This window comes from Mercenaria mercenaria, chromosome 4 (genome assembly GCF_021730395.1).
Source record: "Mercenaria mercenaria strain notata chromosome 4, MADL_Memer_1, whole genome shotgun sequence".
Taxonomy (NCBI): Eukaryota; Metazoa; Mollusca; class Bivalvia; order Venerida; family Veneridae; genus Mercenaria; species Mercenaria mercenaria.
This window is the reverse complement of record NC_069364.1, coordinates 90,764,152-90,786,869: the sequence shown is the minus strand read 5'-3', so window position 1 is coordinate 90,786,869 and position 22,718 is coordinate 90,764,152. Positions and strand designations below refer to the sequence as shown.

The following is a 22,718-nucleotide window of genomic DNA, read 5'->3' as shown; positions in this document are numbered from 1 at the left end:
TGACTTTTTTTAAAGGTATACGCTTTAAACTTGGAATATGGGCAGGTGATGATGAGACGATGTGCAGACTGCAAATTCTATATATTACCCCCGCCCCCGAAGCCTCGAAAAATCATAAAAGAAATCATTTAGTTTCTTGCCCTTTAGTATCCGATCACCACCTTCCCACACATACACACCCTGCTCCCCCATACACGCCCACCAAAAAAAAAAACAAAACAAAAAAAAAACGGTTTTGCATTTTCTTTAAATTTTGCTTCCGTCCTCCTCTGATATAACCCTTCAAGGTGTAGATTGCCCCGCTTGATGGAGCTCTTATTTTCTATTCTTGAAAGACCAGCCTTTTCTGTTACTCCTTATAAAGGAAAACTAGGTTTTCGTAAGTATCTGAATAAGTTTGCTACTCCATTCATTGAATCTGTTTTTGAATGTGTGTCATGTATGCTATGGTATTTACCAACGTTTTATAATGCGCGTATTCTGGAAAATCTCTATAGGTTACTTTTCATTCCAGATACTTTCAGACAAATATCGGGCTCATTTTGAAATTTTGTCATAGTGACTTGTTAGTCTTTTTAACTGACTGGGACCGGAGAAGCTATATTTTCTCTCTCTGAAAGTTAACTGGATCTCGAGCATACATTGAATATATATATATAGATAATTTGCATTAGGGGATATAATCATATTCAGAACAGTTGACTTTCCCATACGTGAGATCCGCTAAAATACAAGTTCGCATTATAAATTATTATATAGTAGAGAGAATTTATACGAACTTAATCACCACCACTAGCAGTACAAACGAACACGTACATGCCACAGCAAGTCCACTAACCCAATAAGATTAGTTTCGACGCTGCTTTATATACGAGCCCGAATTGTACTACACATTCGTACTGGTTCAACATTTGCATATATATACTCAAATCTCTGTTTTCATGTGTCACAAATCAGTAGTGACATTTTAGTCTTTTTAACTGATTGGTACCAGAGAAGCTACATTTTCTCTCTCTGAAAGTTAACTGGATTTCGAGGATACATTAGATATATATATATATATATATATATATATATATATATATATATATATATATATATAATTTGCATTAAGGGATATAATCGTATTCAGAACAGCTGACTTTCCCATACGTGAGATCCGCTAGGATACAAGTTCGCATTATAAATTATTATATAGTAGAGAGAATTTATACGAACTAAATCACCACCACAATATACCAGACCAATTACGACAAAGCGCATAGCAGTACAAACGAACACGCATATGCCACAACAAGTCCACTAACCCAATAAGATTAGATTCTTCATAGTTGTTAAATTAGAAAAGACGGTAATGAAACTTTGCATGAATGTGTATTCTGCAGCTATAAACAACTGGGTTAAACTTAAAATGAAAATTTGTTGACAGCAAAGTTGCGGCAATTTGAATATTTGCCATTCCTTCGTCTAATTTTCAGATCTTTAAATGTTGATGAGTATGGACCCTTTACTGTAAGGCTCAACAAATATATACATGTTTAAACGAAGAAACGAAATGAAAAAAAAAACTAACTGCGAAAATAGTAAGCTGTTTAATATTTATTTTACCCTGAGAGAGGTTGAGTTCGTAATAAGCGGGAAATGTTATCAGATACAATTATTTAAAACAGTTGTCAAAATGTTAATTTGTTTATCATTATTCAACATCTTCGAGTAGCAAATAAATAGATATTTCAAGAAAGGCAAAATGTTTAACGCGTTTGCCAGCAAACAGGTTGATTATAACAGAATTCAGCGCTCTGTGTATGGAAAAAGTTCAATAACGCTTTATACATGATTATTTATAGAGAATTCTACTATATAGGTGGTCGCTAATTCAGGTGATACTGTACTAAGAAAATGACACGAATCTTTAATTAATTGAACTATTGTAGTTTTGACTGCAACAAAAAAAAATGAATAAATAATGGTACACATAATCTGACAGAAACTGTTGAAGTTGGATATAAGTATGACGGATATCCTCAACCGAAAGGACAGCAGCACTCCGGGAGAACTACGTTCCGACGTAAGTCATGTCTCAACGATATCATGTGACATATCTCAACGATTTCGTTGCGGTGTCGCTCCGTATGACCTTGTTGATTCATTTAATATTATGTGCAATGAAGCATTAATTCTACGTTTTCATAACTGAAAAGATGAATTTGAAGTGTGGAAGCTATATTAGCTTTTTGGAGCATTTTGGAAGATACAACGAGCTAGTTACAAATAAACTTATGTAAGCTACATAAATGTTGCAAGGCCGCAACGATAACAGACAATATGTGACAACGTCTCACATACAGTGTTGCGAAGTCTAAACAATATACTTACCGTTTCAACTTTTAGAAAATTCTTATGTACATCTTATCTTTACGTCGAGAACATTTCTTGACACTTTCATAAATGACTGGATGACGTCTGAGCAAGGTACAACAATTTAATCAGTATGACAAATGTATAAATTTTGTCGTTATCATTTTACACATTAATTATAGCCATACGCAGGCTGGAGTAAATTTGAAATGGATGCATAAATTCATATAAAGTTTCAGCATGAAAGTTAAAACATTAAGTTATTGCTGTACAATAGAAACAATTATGTTTAGGTGTTCGCTATAGAAATACTTTCATTTATATCAAAGTCCATGGAATGTTGTAAGCATTGTCGGTGGCTCCTTCACAATAGTTGTGTTCCATTACTTATACATTCAGTTTTGAAAAAAGTGCATACATGTTATGCATTTCAATGTTTACATTCTACGTTAAAAGCGGATAGAGAACCTGTCAGGTTTTAATACTTGGAAAAACATTACAATTTAATTATTTATACTTTACTGCATGACTTTCTTCCTCGTCCTTTTTAAACAAGCACATTTCCTGAAAATTTTATTAATTCGATTTGTTTTCATCACCCAATTTCCTTTTTAGATTCACAAAACTTGTGCATTTACTAAGATATGCCAAACTTATGCAGCTTACTGCATTACCTTTTAACTTTTCTTTTTCAAACTCAATTCATAAAAGTCGTTCTGTAACTCGAATATCTTTCATTTTGTCGTTTTAGTGAATCGCCCTTTTCCTTTCTTAATTGGAACCACTGCCTTACCCTTGCATGATCGTAAGAGGCGACTAATAGGGTTTTAACACTTGGTTTTGCTGTAACTCTGTGATTCCAGCAGGTATGCAAATTTTGATTCCATACCTCATGTTTTTATTTCGATGTAAATGAGATGTGAAACCAAAATTTGTAGTCCTGTTTGGCGCCATATAACCTATACTGTGTTGGTGCGCCGTAAAACCCAAATAAAAAAATAAATCTTCCTTTCTTAAATTGAAAGTCATGCAAAAATAAGCATTTATTTTAATCTCAGATAGATTTGAAAAAAAAAAACAACAAACATTTAAAATGGCATTGTATATTCTGTGCACCCACAGTAAGTTAAAACGTGAAAAGCCTCCGCAGTCAATGGTCGCTGACTTCGAACCACTTGCCATCGCAACTATGTGCTTGAACTTAAGCTTTAGTGTGGGATTTTCATGTAAGATATCCATCCAGTACGCTTGCAGTAGGTCGTTTGCTCTACAAAGATGCTCGTCCGTATATGAAATAATGTTCAGAAGGGCACCTAGGTCTTTCCATCACCATGAACCTTAATATATTTAATTGTCTCGGACACCGGTAATCAAAACTGTATAGATAATCAGGATCGTGAAGCATTACTTCCAGAACTTTGCACATAAATTAGCTATTTCGCAACAAATGTTTTCGTCACTTTGCGCAGGCGTATTGCTAATTTTGCCCGCAAATACTATTTACTATTACGTGCGAATGTATTAGGAAGCTGAGACGCCATAACTCGTAACCGCCCACGGCGCAAGTGCCCGCAGGACAGATATTTCTATCCAGTTCGTAAACACATGACTGAAGTTTTTCTTGCATATCGTATACAAATAAGCGTTTCATTTCTGACAGATAATTTTTATTGCATACCGTATTTTACAAATAATAATAGAAATTTAAAGCAAATAGTACATTTTTGTAGCACTCCCTCTTATTGTAAAGTATCAACGCACAGCACATGAAATTAACGTCCGAAAGCTAAAGTGACGTCATGACGTTTCAGTGAAACTTTAGTTTGTTTGTTTGTAACGTAACGTTATGTTCTTTCCGTAAAATAACGTATTTTGGACCGAAAAATATACTATATATATATAAAAAGAACGGAGAGAAGGTCTCAAGGTACCTGATAATGTCTTAGTTTGCATATACAATACCATATATAATCAATGCATGAAGCGCTAGTTGTCATTACCAGCTCGAGAGCCATCTGGCATGAGGGTGCCAGATGGGTTTTACATGCATGTGTAAAATAAACGGAAACGCCAGTCCGGTGTGCAAGAATTTTTTTTTCCTTATTGCATATCAAAAATTATTTTCCATTGAGTTTCAATGGATCGGGATCGTGCAGTATTTTATCTTATTATACACGTTACTATAAATAGTAACAAAAAAGCCGTTTAAAACGGTCATTGCGGCTTCTGTTTATGCATCAATAATGGCACAGTGCGCCCCACGCGCCATAATCAGAATGGCCCCGGGTAACCGGCTGCCAGTGTGTTCTAATGTTGACGTCATGTGGCAACATTATTATGGCGATTGAAAGGGCGCTGAATCATTTTCAGATCGATTGTCAAATATTTAATGGCACTAATGATAAAAAGCAATACAAATAATGCTTTTAAGTTTTTGAAAATATGTGAAATGAAAATACCAAGATATATATGAAGCGAAGGTTTATAATAAAAAGGTCAATAAACGGCTGATTATGCCTTATAGCCATACTGGTACACATAGTTTCATAATAGCCCTCGGGCAAAAGCCATATAGGCGTGCCATTATGGCAAGAAAGCACAACCCAGTCATACATTAACCTCTTAGTAATTCTTCGTGAAATGTTTTTTTTTTTCCCAACCCTAAACTATGCTTTATGTAAGAGAGGAAAACTATCAAGGCATTTGATTTTATACAATGTATAGCCTCTTATACAAATAATATAGTAACTGAAAAGCTGCAGTAAATGCTAGTACCAATAAACATTGCACTTTAAACTTTTCTTACAATATTATAGGTACACATGTAATAAACAGGTATTTACACTGATTAACCGAAACATATTGATATGGAACGCTTTCATATCGGACGTGGATGTTTTCTAAACGTTGTAATATAGAAAGAATCGTGTGACGTCCATGGTGTCCACGCGCACGTTGCGACAACAAGCTGAGGTCAATTTCGCGGAAAATATTAATGCACGTCAGTTTGAATTATTTGTTACATTTTCGAAGAAATTCTGGTATTTTCCGTTTTTCGTAACAAAACGATAATTAAGACATAAAGTAATCATTTGGAAGTGCGTATATAATAAAAAGGTTATCAATTTTGTATGTAAGTATATGCACTTGTTCTTTCACGGATAATATTGCTTTCCTAAAGTACCGCTGCAGAACAAGGCATATATTCACATACAAAGTTAATAACCTATAAATATTGATATTCAAGTTTCATATCGGATGTGTGTCGCCAATTGTGACGTCAGTTTCATGGATTTAGTCACGTTTTTAAGTTCTTTAACTAGGACATTTTCAGTTCCACTCGGGCTAAAGAACAAAATTTATATCATTGATATAATGAATAATACACGTGTAGTAATTGTAAAAGGTTTTTAGATTTGCATCGAGAAATATGCATTCATTCTTCATTAAGTCGCGCAATATTCTTATATGTCTGCTGCAGAACACGTTCATATTTCAATATACAAATTTAATAGCCTACAATTACATACTCACGTCATGTTGCTTAGTTGCCTCCTGTGCTTCAAAAGAATCGTTTTACAGACTTTATAATAATTAAGGTGTGCGCATTCGATATTAAGTGAACTCCGCGCCTCCTCGTACATATTGCTTTCATTTGGACAAAGATATCTTGGTTTCTGGTATATTTTACTCGAAAAGCAATGTTTTAAGGATGTACGATCGAATTTTTTCTAACGTTAAGAATTTTTTCATACTCTGTGAGCTTGAAGTACATTAGTTTTCAAGACAAACAAGAGAAGAAAAAACATGGGTAACCGAACTCGTTTTAAATTTATAGGGCATTTTCTACACCCACTGTTTAAGCATTTCTGAAATTTTGTAAAATTGAAAATATGGTTGTACTTTATAAAACATATAATATCCCATTTAATGTTATAGGGATTTCATGTCTTACAGGTTAATATGAATACAAGGTGGTGTCAGTATTATATAAGCATAAATGTCACAAACAAATCTCTTTCATTTTTACATATTGACATAATTACCACCCACTTTATTTGCAATGGAAAAAATTTATTTAGATCTACAAAAAAAATTCTGACGGTAAGATTTTAAAAATATTTTGCAGCTTTAATGACGCACAAAAATGCTTTAAAATGGAAAGAAAAAAAGTAGGGGTCACCGTGCATCTAAGAGATTTATTAAGAAAAAACTGTCAAAAACGTTTAGAGTTAGTAACATCATCGGTTAGAGTGAGGAACATGATATTAAATAAATATTGCGTGTTTATGATAAAGCAGTTGCAGAAATACATTTCTAAGCTTAAAACTGGCACTGCTTTTAATCGACTCATTGACTGTCTGTAATTATTGCTTTTGTAAAAAGTGTAGTATATATCTTTTTATTCTGTTAAATAGCAAATGCTTCCTTTTTCTCAATAACAGACGACTGTTTATTAAATCTAAATGTTTTATTCAATTTATGCGATTACTTTTAGAATCTGAAAACATGTTCATGTCAAGACACAGGTAAATATAATCAAAGTAGTTATTATATATGAAAATTATGTAAGCCCTGTCATATAGAGCGATACCGTAACCAAACGTCGTTGAGATATGTCACGTGATATCGTTGAGACATGACTTACGTTGGAACGTAGTTCTCCCGGAGTGAGCAGGGACAATGACAGACATGTTAATAATTTCCTGTTTACATTAATATTATGAATTTTATATGCTGTAGCTAAAAGTATTTTCAAGAACAATATATTCACATCCATATTTAATTATTTCAAAACCATCCACATTTTTGAATTTTTCAAAAAGCAAATTATTTATCTGTTTCTGCGATCCTATCTAGTATAACTAAATGCGCTTGCAATAAATACGGAGAAGTAAGAAAAGACGCAAACCAAGTAGAAGCATGTACTTGTTTTCATTCACGAGTGTGATTGTCTCTTAGACTTTCGCCACTGCAATTTTCTTTGCTGAGTAAACTATTTATTTACTATGTTGCATGTACGAAGAAATATTTTGAGCTCTTAGTTCTATTTGATACCATTAACATACAACAAAGCAATAATGATAAGACTGAAAAGATTTGCAGTGAAAGAAAACAAGTGTTTTATTGATCAATTGGAAATATGTCGTCGCAAAAACGTTTCTTAATTTTTTATCTCACAGTTATTTTAGCATGAGCTTGCTTACAGAAGGACCGTGTCTGTACCCAGTTGGCCACCCTTAATTGCATTTTGTCCGGAGAGGAAAATGATGTCTTCCTCCATCACTAAAAGCTGCAAAGTCCTCGTAAGGCCTAAAATATGCCGGTGTGATTTTACACCACCCGCCCCCTTCCCAAAAAATACGTAAACGTTCTGAATATGGTCTTGACATTACAAAACGGAAACAAACAAAATCAACAACATCAATTTGTCCCATATATATAACAATCAGACAGCCAGATAAGCTCATGAATATAATCCGATAAAAATGTGTATACTGAAATGGTGGAATGAGTGGTTTGCCTAAAGTTCCAATCAGTGTATTGTTCTTAATATCCCTTTAATGACAATATATGTATACATTTAACACTAGTAGTATGTCTCAGTGGTGTGTTACAGTTTTAGATTCGTCGTTCTTGATGGAGCTTACGACATAATACAATTGAAAATATTTTGTCATGTATATGTAGTAGTCACATGTCAAACAATTGACTGCGACAAAGTCGATGTTAATAATTTACTGAACTGTCATTTTCTGAAGCCAAATAGTTGTCATCATTGACCATTTTATAGGTAGAATTATACTAAATACCAGTAAACTGAGTAACACAGAAAGCAGATATAACGTTGTTTGTCGCCAAACATGTTGTTTAACTTATGCATTTCATCAAGCCACCGTGCAACGGACAAGTTTGCAGGATAAGAAATCAAGGTACTCCCGCTTGATTAAAATGGAAAAGAAGTCAATAGCTCATTTTTTTAACGTCTTGTATTTCACTTTTATCCAACTTGAATACATTCATAGCGTCATATTAAAATCCAAACTACATGACTCCTTAAATAATCGCCGGTCCAAAATTCGTGCTATATGATCGGTCTATATTCAATACATGTTTACTAAGTTAATAACTCTTAAGTAATGTAATATTGGACCTCGTCCGGCAAGCAATTCAATAACTGTGTACGTTTTACAAGCCATTGTGGAATAATCTAGTGAACTATAGTCCAGACTATTTGAAAGGCAACCTACATGTCTGCAGAAATAAATGCTATGATATAGCTGGACTATAGCGTAAAGCTAAATTTCTGTACTGGATAAAATCACGTTCAATGGCGATAGTAAAAAAGAATTAGACGAATCTAACTGTAAAGTGTTAATTTAAATTAACTATAACGTAAGCATATATATATATTTATGAACAACTTAACTGAGATTATATAGTGGTAAGTCATACACTAAAACCCTGTGACCTATATATATTCGTTTTTGCGCACCTTGTGTAATAGTGTAACTGTTATATGAGATTTGTTTTGCATTTCTTTTCTACAAAAATACATTCCAAATTGTTAATATATGAAATTGCGATATAGCCTTACTCAAATGGCCCAACTGTAACTTTCGTTCACTCTTTTATAAATGAACCTGGTCATTAAACGTGCTAGGTTGCCCAACACGAAATGCATTGATGCTATCATGCCGGTTACCTTAGCTAGTCTACGGGAAGTAACTCTGTTTGCCATTGTTTTCAAGGCCGTAATCTCTTGTTTTAAGTTATCTACCCTGTCTTTCGTTACCATTAAGTAACCCGACTGGAGATTGAAAATGTGTCCGAGCCAGGTCAAAATTTGTACAGGGATCCAAACTGATTTTTCGTCGTTTGCTAAAAAACCAGATTTGCTTAAAGAATCACGTACGAAATCAGAATTTCTATACGTTTCCTGAAATGAGGAATTTGTTGACCAGCCATCATCTAAATACACAATGATTTTATACCATGTGTTCTCCAGTATTTAACTAATTCTCTCAAACTTTAGTGAAAATAAAACCTGCGGAACATAGACCGAAAGGTAAAACAGTAAAAACAAAATATCTGGTAGTATTATTGTGTCTAACAGAAAACCCCAAAAAAGTTTGGTGACTGGTAGAAATATCTATGTGATGGTAGCCTGAAGTTAAATCAAACTTGAACATGAATCCATCTTTTTCTACGTAATATAAAGCTAACTTTATGTCCTCGAAACGCATTTTTTCTTTCCATACATATTTGTTTACGTGCCTCAAATCTAGTATAAGCCGTTTTTTGCCTAACCGATTTACAGAAACTGAAAGAGGATTTACCACTAAAGGTTGGAAGGGAACCTCTAAAATTCTACCTGAATCTAATAACTCTGATAAAGAATCTAAAACAAATGGCATGTTATCTAAGGCCGACTTATTATTTTTTAAAAATTTTGTTTCTGGTGTATGTATAAACGGAATACTGTATCCGTTTTTAATAACTTCTAGTATGTAACTGTTAGCACCTATCTCTTCCCAAAATTTAAACTTTTCCTTTAGTCTGCCCTTTACCGATATATTATTTGAGAATTTGTTTTCTTGAATTTCAAAGTATTCTTTATGATCATTGTATGTTTCGAAAAAAGAAAGTGTATCTAAATACTCAACTTTGAAATCTTTAACTTCATGCGTTGTCGCTTCAGCATGTCTTGCTGCTGGCTGCTGGGCTGGTGACAGTTTTGGGTTCGGCGTAGGATTTTTGATTGAAGAAGTTGTTTGGGCAACTTGAGCGGTAGTGTCCAAATTTACCGCAGGCAAAGCACTGGTCCGTAGGTCTGGGTCCCGAGAAAAATCTCTGGCGTCCTTGGAAATCGTATGTGTAGGGACGAAAAGAACCCTGTCCGAACGCTGGTTTCTGAGCGTTCGGGTTTGAAGCAGTAGGCACGTTCGGAACAGAATAAGGAGAGTAACGTGAGTTAAAAGTTCTTTTCTCTGCCTTGCGTTTTTCATCCCTCTCCTTCAAGATAGTTAAGGCTGCCTTTTCAGCCTTCTTGATTTTCTTGTTGTCCTCGTCGTCACTGGCAAGATCGTCCTGCTCGTACTCGGAAACGGTGAGCCAGCCTCCTGGAGATTTGTCGGCGAGACGTATTAGCTTGTTACGATGATTCAGCTTCTTTGTAAGCTGATTACATATCTCGCTGGCTTCACAGCTCTCAAAGTGATCAAAACACAGTTCAAGTTTTTTCACTAAAGTCAGTAATTCACAGTTGAAATTAATTTGTACCTGTGCTCCTTTTGATTTCACGGATACAGGTTTCACTGTAACTGGATCCGGTTGTTTGCAAAAGTCCTTTTTAATTTCCGAAAACTTTGAGTCAAAGTAAGATTTTAACTCGTCTATCGATTCCGACATGTTTTAAAATTTCACAACTTGACGGCTTGTCTAATAAACCTCGAATGGCAACTCTTACTACTACCGAAAAACTCGTGCATTTTTACCGCGTAATCATAAACCCGCTTATTTCCTTATAAGGAGATTTCTAGTTACGGTGTATGCTCCCGATAATAAATACATTTATATAATGACGTGATTACCGACAAGATCGCAATAACTTCTTCGTTTTTGAATAAAAACTCATTATTTGACCACTCATTTTCTTAGTTCGGACATTTCCAACACAGTGATGATGGTTTCATTGCAAAATTTCTTATGACAACAATATCGATCATTAGGTCACATGATCAACTGACCGTATATCACTGATCACATGATCAACTGACGGTATAACAAGAAAGATATACGGCACCCTGATATCGGGTCGAAAATACTGCAAGTGACAGGATAAACATTTATTATTTGATATTGTAATTTATAGCTTTTATTTTGAAAGTACGTAATTCTGTGCATTTTCGTTATTTGAACTATTTTCAAACTGCCATTATTTGCTGAAATATTTTTCGGCGACGCCGTCTAAATTCGTTTTCGTTACTTATGCCACGTGACTTCAGTTTGCAAATCAAACTACTTGATAACGCATTATAAATAATTTATCAAAATGGAAGATTTATGCAACACTCTGCCTGATTGGACGAGAGTGTCAATTTCTTTCACTCTGTTGATTGTGCTACGCAGAGTGAAATGTAGACAAAGCGTTTATCCTAAACGACGCTGTTCGCAGTTTTAAAGCTAATTTTGGCTCAGTATATTTAGCAAGAATATTGATATATCTCAAAATGATAAGTAAGTTTAATAAATATGATAAAAAAAACCTGTTCAAATACCAACATTTATCAAATTAAAGAAAGAGCTGAATACGGTCTGCATATTACATGAATAAGGGTGTAAAAAGAGTCTTTTATGTAGAGAAATGCTTTTTAAAAGATTTTCCTTGTTACAATTGTCGTCTGTATATGAAAAGGTTTGTTGCTTTTGTGACTTATTCAAATTGCATATTGAAATGAGTACTTGTTTGCTTTGATATATTTGTTATAAAATATTTAACTGATTTATTATATATGAATAATTTTCTTTAGTATGGTATGCAAATATTGAACTCAGTTGAAATCTGTTTTAATATATATATGCTATATAATGACTGAATCTCATTACTCTGAAATGAAGGTATACAGTTTATCTATGTGATATGACTATACGGTCAAACTTTGCTTATGAAACAGAAATATTGAAATAATTACAATTGTATGTTTTGCTTGACCTTCACTTTTTATAGGTGTGACGTCATTGTCCAAAGATTCATGAATAGCGGATATGCATTTGTTAAAGCGGGATCAGTTGGCCTATTTTAGAAAGAAATAAAAATAATAAATAAAAAAATCCTTTAATTGATTTTTTCTCATGTATTCTAATCAAACTTGATTTGTAGCATCTTTATTAGGCCCGCAGCCAACTTTGTTCAGCTGGGACATTTAACCCCTTTTAGGGGCTGCTCAGTATAGCTAAAACTAGAAATGCCTTTATACAGCGTCTCATGAACAGCTTGGTGGATCTTTGTCATACTTGGTCTGGAGCATCATTATAAGGTCCTCTTCCAAATTTATTTATATAGGAACTTGGGCCCTATTAGGGACCACTATAGCTAAAAGTAGATATGCCTTTCTTCGCATTAACCACTAAAATGTAATGGATTTTTTATCAAATTCGATGTGTAACAATATCGTAAGGTCTCCTGCTATTTTGTTACAAATGGGGATAGGGGCCAATTTAGCTAAAAATATAAACACGTTTAATGCCCTCTTCTCATGAACCGCTTCATGAATCGTCATCGAACTACTGCTGTAATTATTCGTCTAAGGATAAACGAAACAAAATTGCAACCCTACGAAACCTTTGCGAAAAATTAAAAGAGAACCATTTAAATTGTTAAAGTGCGGTGTTTAGTTTTGCAATTTGAAGAATGTTAGATGAAAGATGAATGTTAGATGAAAAATTCATAAACTTCTTTCCTTATTACAATTCGCCGAACATCATTTATAAAGATATTTCTTGTTTATGAGTCTTTCGCTCTAAAAAATGATCAATATTTTGCTTCTTTTATGTAGTTATATTGAAATGTTATGTGGAATGTAAGGAAATGGATGATGGTAACTGATGTTATTGGGAATATAGGTGGGTTAAAGATTACCCATTACGGCCATTTTCAAATAAAAATTGGGCAGTTTGATTTGAAATACCTATTTTTCAGTTTCTGTTAGTAATTTGTTACTTATATACTAAATCTAAGCTCTAAAATTGCTCTAATTTCAGTAGAAAATTGTGGTTTCTTAAATTAAATTGATGTTACCATGGAAACGAATCCCGTGACCTATATATCTAAATGTAAAATTCAAAAGCGTTGACACTGGTCTAATTAAGGAACACAGTTTCGCCTTTTTATTTGCACTTCAACAATATCCATGAGAATCATTGCAGCATGCAGAACGATTTTTCCATAAAAAATGTCAGATAAGGGGTACTGCTGTAAGTATCTTAAACTGTGAAACTTGTTTAAACTAGAGCTATCACTAAAGGTGATGAATGTACCCCCCGCATGCACTGACACAGTACATTGCAATTTGAGGCACACAAGATTGCATAATTATGTGGACTGTATGTATATCGAATGTATGTATACAGTATAGTTACAAAAAACAAAGTCCCATAACTATGCAGAATATTTATCTAAAAGAATGTAACATGCACCATGCACAACTAGGGTTGGTACTGATCACTTGCGTGAAGTTTCATTAAATTGTGTCAAGGGGATGAGGAGATATGGTGCGCACAAGATTGTGTCTATGTATATAGTATAGTAACAAAAAAAACAAAGTCCCATAACTCTGCAAATTGTTTTTCTGAAAGAACCTAACATGCCCCATGCACAACTAATGCTGTTACTGATCACTTGTGTAAAGTTTCATTAAATTGTGTCAAGGGGATGAGGAAAGATGGTGCGCACAAGATTGTGTCTATGTATATAGTATAGTAACAAAAAAAACAAAGTCCCATAACTCTGCAAATTGTTTTTCTGAAAGAACCTAACATGCCCCATGCACAACTACTGTTGGTACTGATCACTTGTGTAAAGTTTCATTAAATTGTGTCAAGGGGATGAGGAGAGATGGTGTGCACAAGATTGTGTCTATGTATATAGCATAGTAACAAAAAAACAAAGTCCCATAACTCTGCAAATTGTTTTTCTAAAAGAACCTAACATGCCCCATGCACAATTAATGTTGGTACTGATCACTTGTGTGAAGTTTCATTAAATTCTGTCAAGGGGATGAGGAGAGATGGTGCGCACAAGATTGTGTCTATGTATATAGTATAGTAACAAAAAAAAAACAAAGTCCCATAACTCTGCAAATTTTTTTTCTGAAAGAACCTAACATGCCCCATGCACAACTAATGTTGGTACTGATCACTTGTGTGAAGTTTCATTAAATTGTGTCAAGGGGATGAGGAGAGATGGTGCGCACAAGATTGTGTCTATGTATATAGTATAGTAACAAAAAAAACAAAGTCCCATAACTCTGCAAATTGTTTTTCTAAAAAAACCTAACATGCCCCATGCACAACTAATGTTGGTACTGATCACTTGTGTGAAGTTTCATTAAATTCTGTCAAGGGGATGAGGAGAGATGGTGGGCACAAGATTGTGTCTATGTATATAGTATAGTAACAAAAAAACAAAGTCCCATAACTCTGCAAATTTTTTTTTCTAAAAGAACCTAACATGCCCCATGCACAACTACTGTTGGTACTGATCACTTGTGTGAAGTTTCATTAAATTCTGTCAAGGGGATGAGGAGAGATGGTGCGCACAAGATTGTGTCTATGTATATAGTATAGTAACAAAAAAAAACAAAGTCCCATAACTCTGCAAATTTTTTTTCTGAAAGAACCTAACATGCCCCATGCACAACTAATGTTGGTACTGATTACTTGTGTGAAGTTTCATTAAATTGTGTCAAGGGGATGAGGAGAGATGGTGCGCACAAGATTGTGTCTATGTATATAGTATAGTAACAAAAAAAACAAAGTCCCATAACTCTGCAAATTTTTTTTCTAAAAAAACCTAACATGCCCCATGCACAACTAATGTTGGTACTGATCACTTGTGTGAAGTTTCATTAAATTCTGTCAAGGGGATGAGGAGAGATGGTGCGCACAAGATTGTGTCTATGTATATAGTATAGTAACAAAAAAACAAAGTCCCATTACTCTGCAAATTTTTTTACTAAAAGAACCTAACATGCCCCATGCACAACTACTGTTGGTACTGATCACTTGTGTGAAGTTTCATTAAATTCTGTCAAGGAGATAAGGAGAGATGGTGCGCACAAGATTGCGTCTACGGACAGACGGACAGACAGACAGACAACCTGAAACCAGTATACCCCCCTTACAACTTTGTTGTCGGGGGGTACAATAAATGCAAATAACACGGAAATATTACTTACCTTAGAAATAAGATGTTTTAAAGCTACACTAACAAGAAAGATACTTTTATTTAATTTTTTTTTCAGAAATTACGATAAAAATCAAGATATAAGCTATTTTAAACATCTCTGTTGCCATGGTTACTTTAAACTTTAAGAAAAATAAGGTACCATGTAAAGGGCTTGGTATTTTGCTAATAATGTTACCCAAATATTCTCTGTTGGTCATTAACAGAATGGCACTGAAGCCGTCGAAAACCCCGTTTTCATACATAGCTGTTTAAAAATGAGAGAAAATGCGTTACCACGGAAACACGAGCCCCGCGACATATACATTTTAAGCTTATATCAGAAAGGTAACGCGCATACTAGTAAAATTATCAATTATGCAGACTTCTACGGATAACAATGAAACCAAAATACATTGAAAAGTGTTAAATATCCGTATTTCCTTCTTCTTTCAATATAAAATACTTTTGGAGGGTCATGTACTTCAACCCTTAATAAAAAATTTTACTTGAAGGGACAGAGATAAACGAAATTGAGATTGGAGCAGTTAAAACATTAAATTACAAGAAATACAAAAAATTGCTGCGGTTCAACTAATTTGAATTTACCCTGGTAACAAGGTAACCTACCTCCTTAAAACTAATAAACTCATAAACAGCATAATTACACTTTCAATATTGCATATGGTGTCCAATTGGAAAAATGTTTTTTGAAACAAACAAATACAAAATGTATCATCTACTTCATGATTATATTCCAAATTGACAAACGTAAAACCGAACACAATCATTTTTATGTTGTTTATTTAAGATTTGTACATACAGAATATATGCTTAATTTACATTGTACAGCAACAAAACCTCTTTTGCACAAGCACTGTTTATTGTATAACAGAAGTACAAATAAATTATACGAAATATTGCAATTACAATATCTATTCGTATAAAAGTAAAAAATATAAGGACGTTATAGTTATCACGTGACATTAAATATCTAAACAATAACAAAATATAAATAACAAAATTCTAGTAAGTCAATGTCAGAAGGCTAATAAATGCTAGATATTATTCAGAGTTTTTCGTGTGACATATTTACAATTGGATAGATATATACCATATATTACAGACGCTTAGTTCATGACAAAAGATCTGTAATTGTAGACAATCTGTTCTTCCCTTTTGCTCGTACAACACAGCTACATCCTGACCTGACCTTAATGTAGCTCCAACCAATTACTCCGCTTTTTACAACTCTTGCATATGTATAACTGTGAGTTGTTTCACAGGAAGATTTGAATTTTCTACTGTCAACACCAGCGCATGAACACTTATCAACATCACAGAAAGACTCATAAAACAATTGATCAAGTGCCAGGTTTCCTACGTGTATCACTGGATACACATTAACAATGTTACCGAAAATGTCTTCAGCTGTTCTTTTGGAGACGTAACTGGTACGAGTTGGACATGATTTTTGTTTCAGTCCAGAACCTCGGTGTCTTTTGACGTTCCTACGAGATTTTTTGTTTTTTCTGTGTTTTGTTCCATTTCTATCTTTCTTCCTTTTTCTTTGCATGCTTCGTTTTACATGGCGTATACGTATTTTTGGAAGGAGAGTTGCATCATCTTGAACGTTGATTTCTGTTGATAGTGATTCAAAACTTGTAGACTCCCCAACGTTTTCATGCAAATTGTTCAACTGTGATAACAATAGGGTTTGTGAAGACTTCGAGGTCATAGATCTTTCTTTTTCAGAGCGGAGTTTGTTACTAAGTAATGACCGTTGTTTGATACTTGAAGGCACTGCAAAAACAGTTTCGGCGTTCAAACACAGGTGAATTAAGACAATCATGGAAATACTCCTTTTCATGCCGTCAGCCATCTGAAAAAAATACAAAATGACATAAATATAAATAAATACATTAAAATATGATATTCATTTTAGTTTAAATGTTTGTGTAAGATATATATATTATTAAAAGCAAACATTTGCGTAGATCTGTCTAATACGATAAAATTGTCAAACAGAGAAGATATCGTGCATCCATCAATCATTTACATTTGTGGAAAATCAAATACAACAATACTAAGCAATATCTTATTTTATCTTACCTTATATGTTTGGTAATTTGAATCCATGATTAGTATTCTATTGACACTGATTCCTATTTCCTCTCTCAAATGTAATTAAAGTATTGTCTTGGAAAAGTTTCGCTTTCATATAAAAATGTTGCATTGATACGCAAGCGCAGTGGAACTTCAGAGTTATCCAATAAGAATTTCTACAGATCTTTAGTACATGTATGTACCTTAGCGCAGGTCTTATCGGCTTCTTATATGTTATAGAGATGATAGATCCCTAGTTGTTGATGCTTAGCAGACGTCTTGATTTCTTCTTGTGATATTTAGAATTCATATTTTATAGGTAAATGCATGCAGTGATATACAATGTACTTATATATTTCTTACTAAAACCTTAAAAGTGAAAAGGCAACAACATCTTCGTATTTAAAAGAAAACTTGTTCTAGTGCTGAAGTCAGTAACCGTAAAAACTTTTTTGCAAGATATTAAACGTTAAAATTAGCCGCATATGTCTGTATCGTAAACATATCTCTCTCTCTTTCTCTCTCCCCCCCCCCTCTCTCTCTCTCTCTCTCTCTCTCTCTCTCTCTCGCTCTCTCTCTCAAGATATTCAACGTTAAAGTTAGCCGCATATGTCTCTGTATCGTAAACATCTCTCTCTCTCTCTCTCTCTCTCTCTCTCTCTCTCTCTCTCTCTCTCCTCTTCTGGTCAGACCGTTCTTTGTGTGTACTAGTAGAGGATGAATTGGCGTTCTGTGTGACTGCCTTAGTATGTAAAGCGCCGGTGAACGTGTTTGTCATGAAAACAGCGCTATATCAATCTGATATGATAATAATTAAATAAACAGGGAAAGTATTGTCAGCTCGCTATCTCTTAAAAGTTTTTTTCAGCAACAAAGAAAAAGTTAGGGCCATATACACTCAACAAATAACAGGAATCATTGGCTACTATGCCTTTAATACAAACTTCTTAGACTACGTGCACTTTATTAAAGTCACACTCCAGTGTATAACATAGATAACGGTAAGACGATACTTTACAGGCTTGAGTCGCATCCACAGACACTTGGGGTTCGGACCTCCACACACTCCATTCTCCTCCGCCCCTGGTTAAGTTTAGCCAATATATTTTAGCATTTTACCATGTATTGAGCATAGATGACGATCATAAAACGCATTTTGTAACATTTCAGCGTGTATTTAAAAAATGTATTTTTACCATCAATGCTCTCAATATTACAAGATATGAAACATCGCACGAACAATGGGAACACTTGCTTGCGCTGGACCCTCCCTTTGTGTAGCGCATGTCATAAACCGAGTACCAAAATTGATACTCTTACGGCTATGTTAAACCAGATCATCACTTCTTTATGTAAACAAACCTCGTGAAACACGTGCTGAAGCGATAATCCGGTATAATGTAGTCGAAACGATATCAATTTTGGTACCCGGCAACGATATGCGCAGTTCAAAGCAGGGATCAATTCGCAAGGAAGTGTTCCATAGAATTTAGATCGATTGATTTATATTATTTATTGATTTCTCGTCGGACTACAAGTGACAGTTGTCGGGACCGGTGTCATTTGACAGAATGGTAACAGATCTGACGATTGATACCAGTGATTCATTGGTAGTGGTTCATTTAAAAGTTTAACTGGCTATTGTTCCCGTAGTGTTCGTGCGATGTTTCAAATCTTGTAATATTGAGAGCATTGATGGTAAAATACTTTTTTTAAAAAACACGCTGAAATGTTACAAAATGCGTTTTATGATCGTCACCTATGCTCAATACATGGTAAAATGCTAAAAGATATTGACTAAACTTAACCAGGAGCGGAGGAGAATGGGGTATGTGGGGGTCCGAACCCCAAGTGTCTGTGGTCGCATCTTCGCGCGAAACATCGCCGACATTTAATCTGCGAAAGTAGAACGTTTGCATTTGCCTGAAAATATCTGACTTCGTGTGTTCATTAATGTCTAATCAATAATATAAAGGTTCAGTAAGATATACAGAAAATTCTCAAAAGCATTTGAAATACAAGGAATGGAACTGTACTTATTAAAATATCGGTTAAACATACTTGGTCAAGCAAAACGTTGCTGAACGCAAAGGATCATTTTGTACCTGACGTATTACTTTCGAAACGAACGGTTACATGTAGAAAAAGTACAACTTTTAATTAGAACATTTATAAGACAAGACCTAAGATTTTGAATTGTCATGGATTTGTATTACCATATCTATATCATTTCCTGATTTTATTTTAGCTAACATGCAAACTCTTTAACAAAATTTTCCAAGTTGAAAATGGGGCATAATTTACGTTGGTAAATAATCATGTGAGGTCACCTCGTGATGCTAAGATATGTGTAAAGTTTGCAAGCATTTGATTATGTTACAGTAGTTTTTGAGAAACAAGCGAACATGCATAACTTTAACCTGAAATATTTAGTCAAGGTGAAGAAGGTGTAATGAGCGGGATTTTCAAAAACAAGTTGCACCCTTGGTAACATACGTAAATAACAGCAAAAGTTTATCTTTATCCGATGTACAATTATTGAAAAGGTCAAATACACACTTTTTACGCAAATGACGTCGAAATTTCAAGTTTTAGCTTAGTCGGAAATAGCTGTAACGTTGCCATTTTCACGGCGATTAATTCAGTTTCGGGGCATTCATTTTATTAAAAAAAAAAGTTTTTTTCTCATTTTATATAATATGCCAGTCGAAACCTATACGGTGATGTAATTTTCAAATATATGCTCCCACTCCTCGCCGAAGGAATGCTTACTTTATGCAAAAATCATGCCAAAATCTTTCTATAAAATTATTATTTCTTGCGGAATGACTAGGTTGTGTGCAAAAACTGGTCCATAGATTTTTTTTAAAAACTAATATTATCTAATCAATTTATTTTACTGTAAAATGATCAAACAAAAATCGGGGGTCACCGGCTTCGTTTTCGCAGTATTGCCTACCCCCATTTTCTCGTGCATTTTCCTGACATAAAAAATCATAAGAAAATCATTTGATAAATCAATGAAATTCATTTCTACCAAATAATTATTAGCCCACAGCGACATTGACTGCACACGAGTTTGTTAAGTGATAAGTTTAAGTTTGAATCTGACACTTTCCGAATAATTAAGTTGTAGCCATAAATCGTAGCATGTGTTGTTCCAAATCTGACCTCTACGGATGTGACGTTTCTTGTATAAATTGGGAGCATGCATTAACTGGTCCATAGATATTTTTTTTAAATTTACACAATTACTTTAAAGGTATTTTTCAGCAAAATAACGGAAAAAAGTCCTTGACTACCGACTTCGTTTTCGAGCTACGAAGTCGCAAAAGAACGAAGTCTCAAATGGCGCTATGGGCGGCGTTTGACATTGCGCATTTTCCCGCTTTTTTCTGATGTAAGCAAACGTCTTATTACTAAAACGGCGTATGATGTTTGCAAATAAATACTTAGCCATTCCGTTTTTAAAATTCTGATACTTTCTGAAACATACTTTCATTATTGTATACAAATGAGCCGTGCCATGAGAAAACCAACACAGGGTGTTTGCGACCAGTCTATTGGAATTAAAGAAACTGTTAGCGAACAGCATGGATTCTGGCCAGACTGCGCGGATGCAAACGCACTATGTTGGTTTTCTCATGGTGCGGCTCAAATCATTATATTTCATAGTTGTCTTTATCAAGTGAATATAGGTGGTAATTTTCAAGTTACCTACTTAGAAGATTGTAAAATTGCGAGACAAAGTACAAATAAGCAAGTGCGTATACATGTACACATACAAATATTCAGTCGGAAATTATCTGAATTTTCATTGAATCCCGCGGTAAAAAGAAAGCCGTATTTTTTTCGCATGAAATGTTAGGACATATTTCAAGAGGATGTGTTTTTAAATATAATTTAAGGTGCAACTGGTGGTAAATATTTTGCATAGAGAATGTTACAATATGAAATAATTTCTTTTTATGTGCCCCCAAGCCTTCCTCGTTACGTTTGGGTGGGGCAATTAGTGTTGCCCTTGCCCGTACGTCCGTCCATCCGAATTAGTGTCGGGCATATCTCAGAAAGTATTGACCTAGAGTCATCAAACCTCCCAGGATTGTTATCAACATTTCTATTTTTAGTATATTATGATTAAATTTGATCTCACACAGCCAGACCAGCGTTATGGCCATTGACGTAGTCGAAAATATACATAAAAAGTTTGTTTTGTATGTATCTTATTCAGTGCTTCAAGATTTTCAATAGAGACATGAAGCCATGTAGGAATAATATGCAGCATGTTAAGTTGTAACATATTCGGGATTGAGCGGCCGCCAAACATTGGTTTTGCTATAATTTATCTTTGGGAACTACTGCATCTGAACAAACTCAGACAGTTGTGTAGAAAGATTCAACCAGTCAGACTAAAGTTTCCGTTTTTGAACAACGGACAAATGGGCGTACCCGCTTTTGTTACTTGTTGAGATGTTGTGAGCATGTTAATACCGATAGGGAGTTCGGAAACAATAACATTTAAATTGTCAGTATATCATTACTACCTGCAATGCAAAACAAAACACAAAAATCAAATGTTTTTCATAATGTTTCATGTTTATTACGACAATGCCCTTGATAACTGATATGGTTGTATGTAATAATGCAATGATATAAAATGTCTGAATAATAAATAAAATGTATACACATCATCTGTCTTCAAAATATATATTAATTTTGTAATGCCTTTCATAATTCTCAAATGTACCCATTGTTATACAGAAAAGACTTGCACATACACAGCATATATAGTGCTTAACCACCAAGATTATCCAGCCAAGAATGAAAAAAATAAATCGTCCGGTGTATCGCCCTCCTGCTTCGCTTGACGCCATTTTGTTTCCGTTAGTTTTATAGAACGTAATGACGCGACGTTGCGAAGCGTATCGTTTGGCGTTCCACCAGACGTCGCTGAATTACACCTTCTTTTCCTTAAAAAGAGACACCATTTTGACAAAATAAAAGCTAGAATTATGTAACTTGTTCTGGGAGGTAATCTTATAATGCCAAAGACATGAAAGTTTGAAAGCATTTGGCCTAGTAGTTTCTGAGAAACCTGCTTACATGCAACACTTTAAACAGAACTTTTGTGACGCGGACGACGATGCCTATGAAAGGGTGATTATGAAAGCTCTACTATTCGATAAATCTAAAAAAAAAGAAGAAGAATATGTCAACCGCTACTAGGATTGATTCGAACCGTACATTTTTATCATATATATATAATTGATTTCCAAGCGCTGTCACCTTGTGCTATCAACGTACTTGA

The 22,718-nt window shown here is 34.4% G+C and overlaps 1 protein-coding gene across 1 annotated transcript; it reads right to left on the bottom strand.

Moving 5' to 3' along the window:
• Nucleotides 1–16,439: 16,439 nt before the first annotated feature.
• Nucleotides 16,440–17,443, bottom strand: LOC128556695 (venom nerve growth factor 1-like). Its single transcript, XM_053542327.1, has 2 exons — nucleotides 17,417–17,443; nucleotides 16,440–17,186 (listed from the first exon to the last, which is right to left on the bottom strand). The coding sequence occupies exons 1-2, from the start codon at nucleotides 17,441–17,443 to the stop codon at nucleotides 16,440–16,442; spliced, it is 774 nt and encodes a 257-aa protein (XP_053398302.1).
• Nucleotides 17,444–22,718: the final 5,275 nt, after the last annotated feature.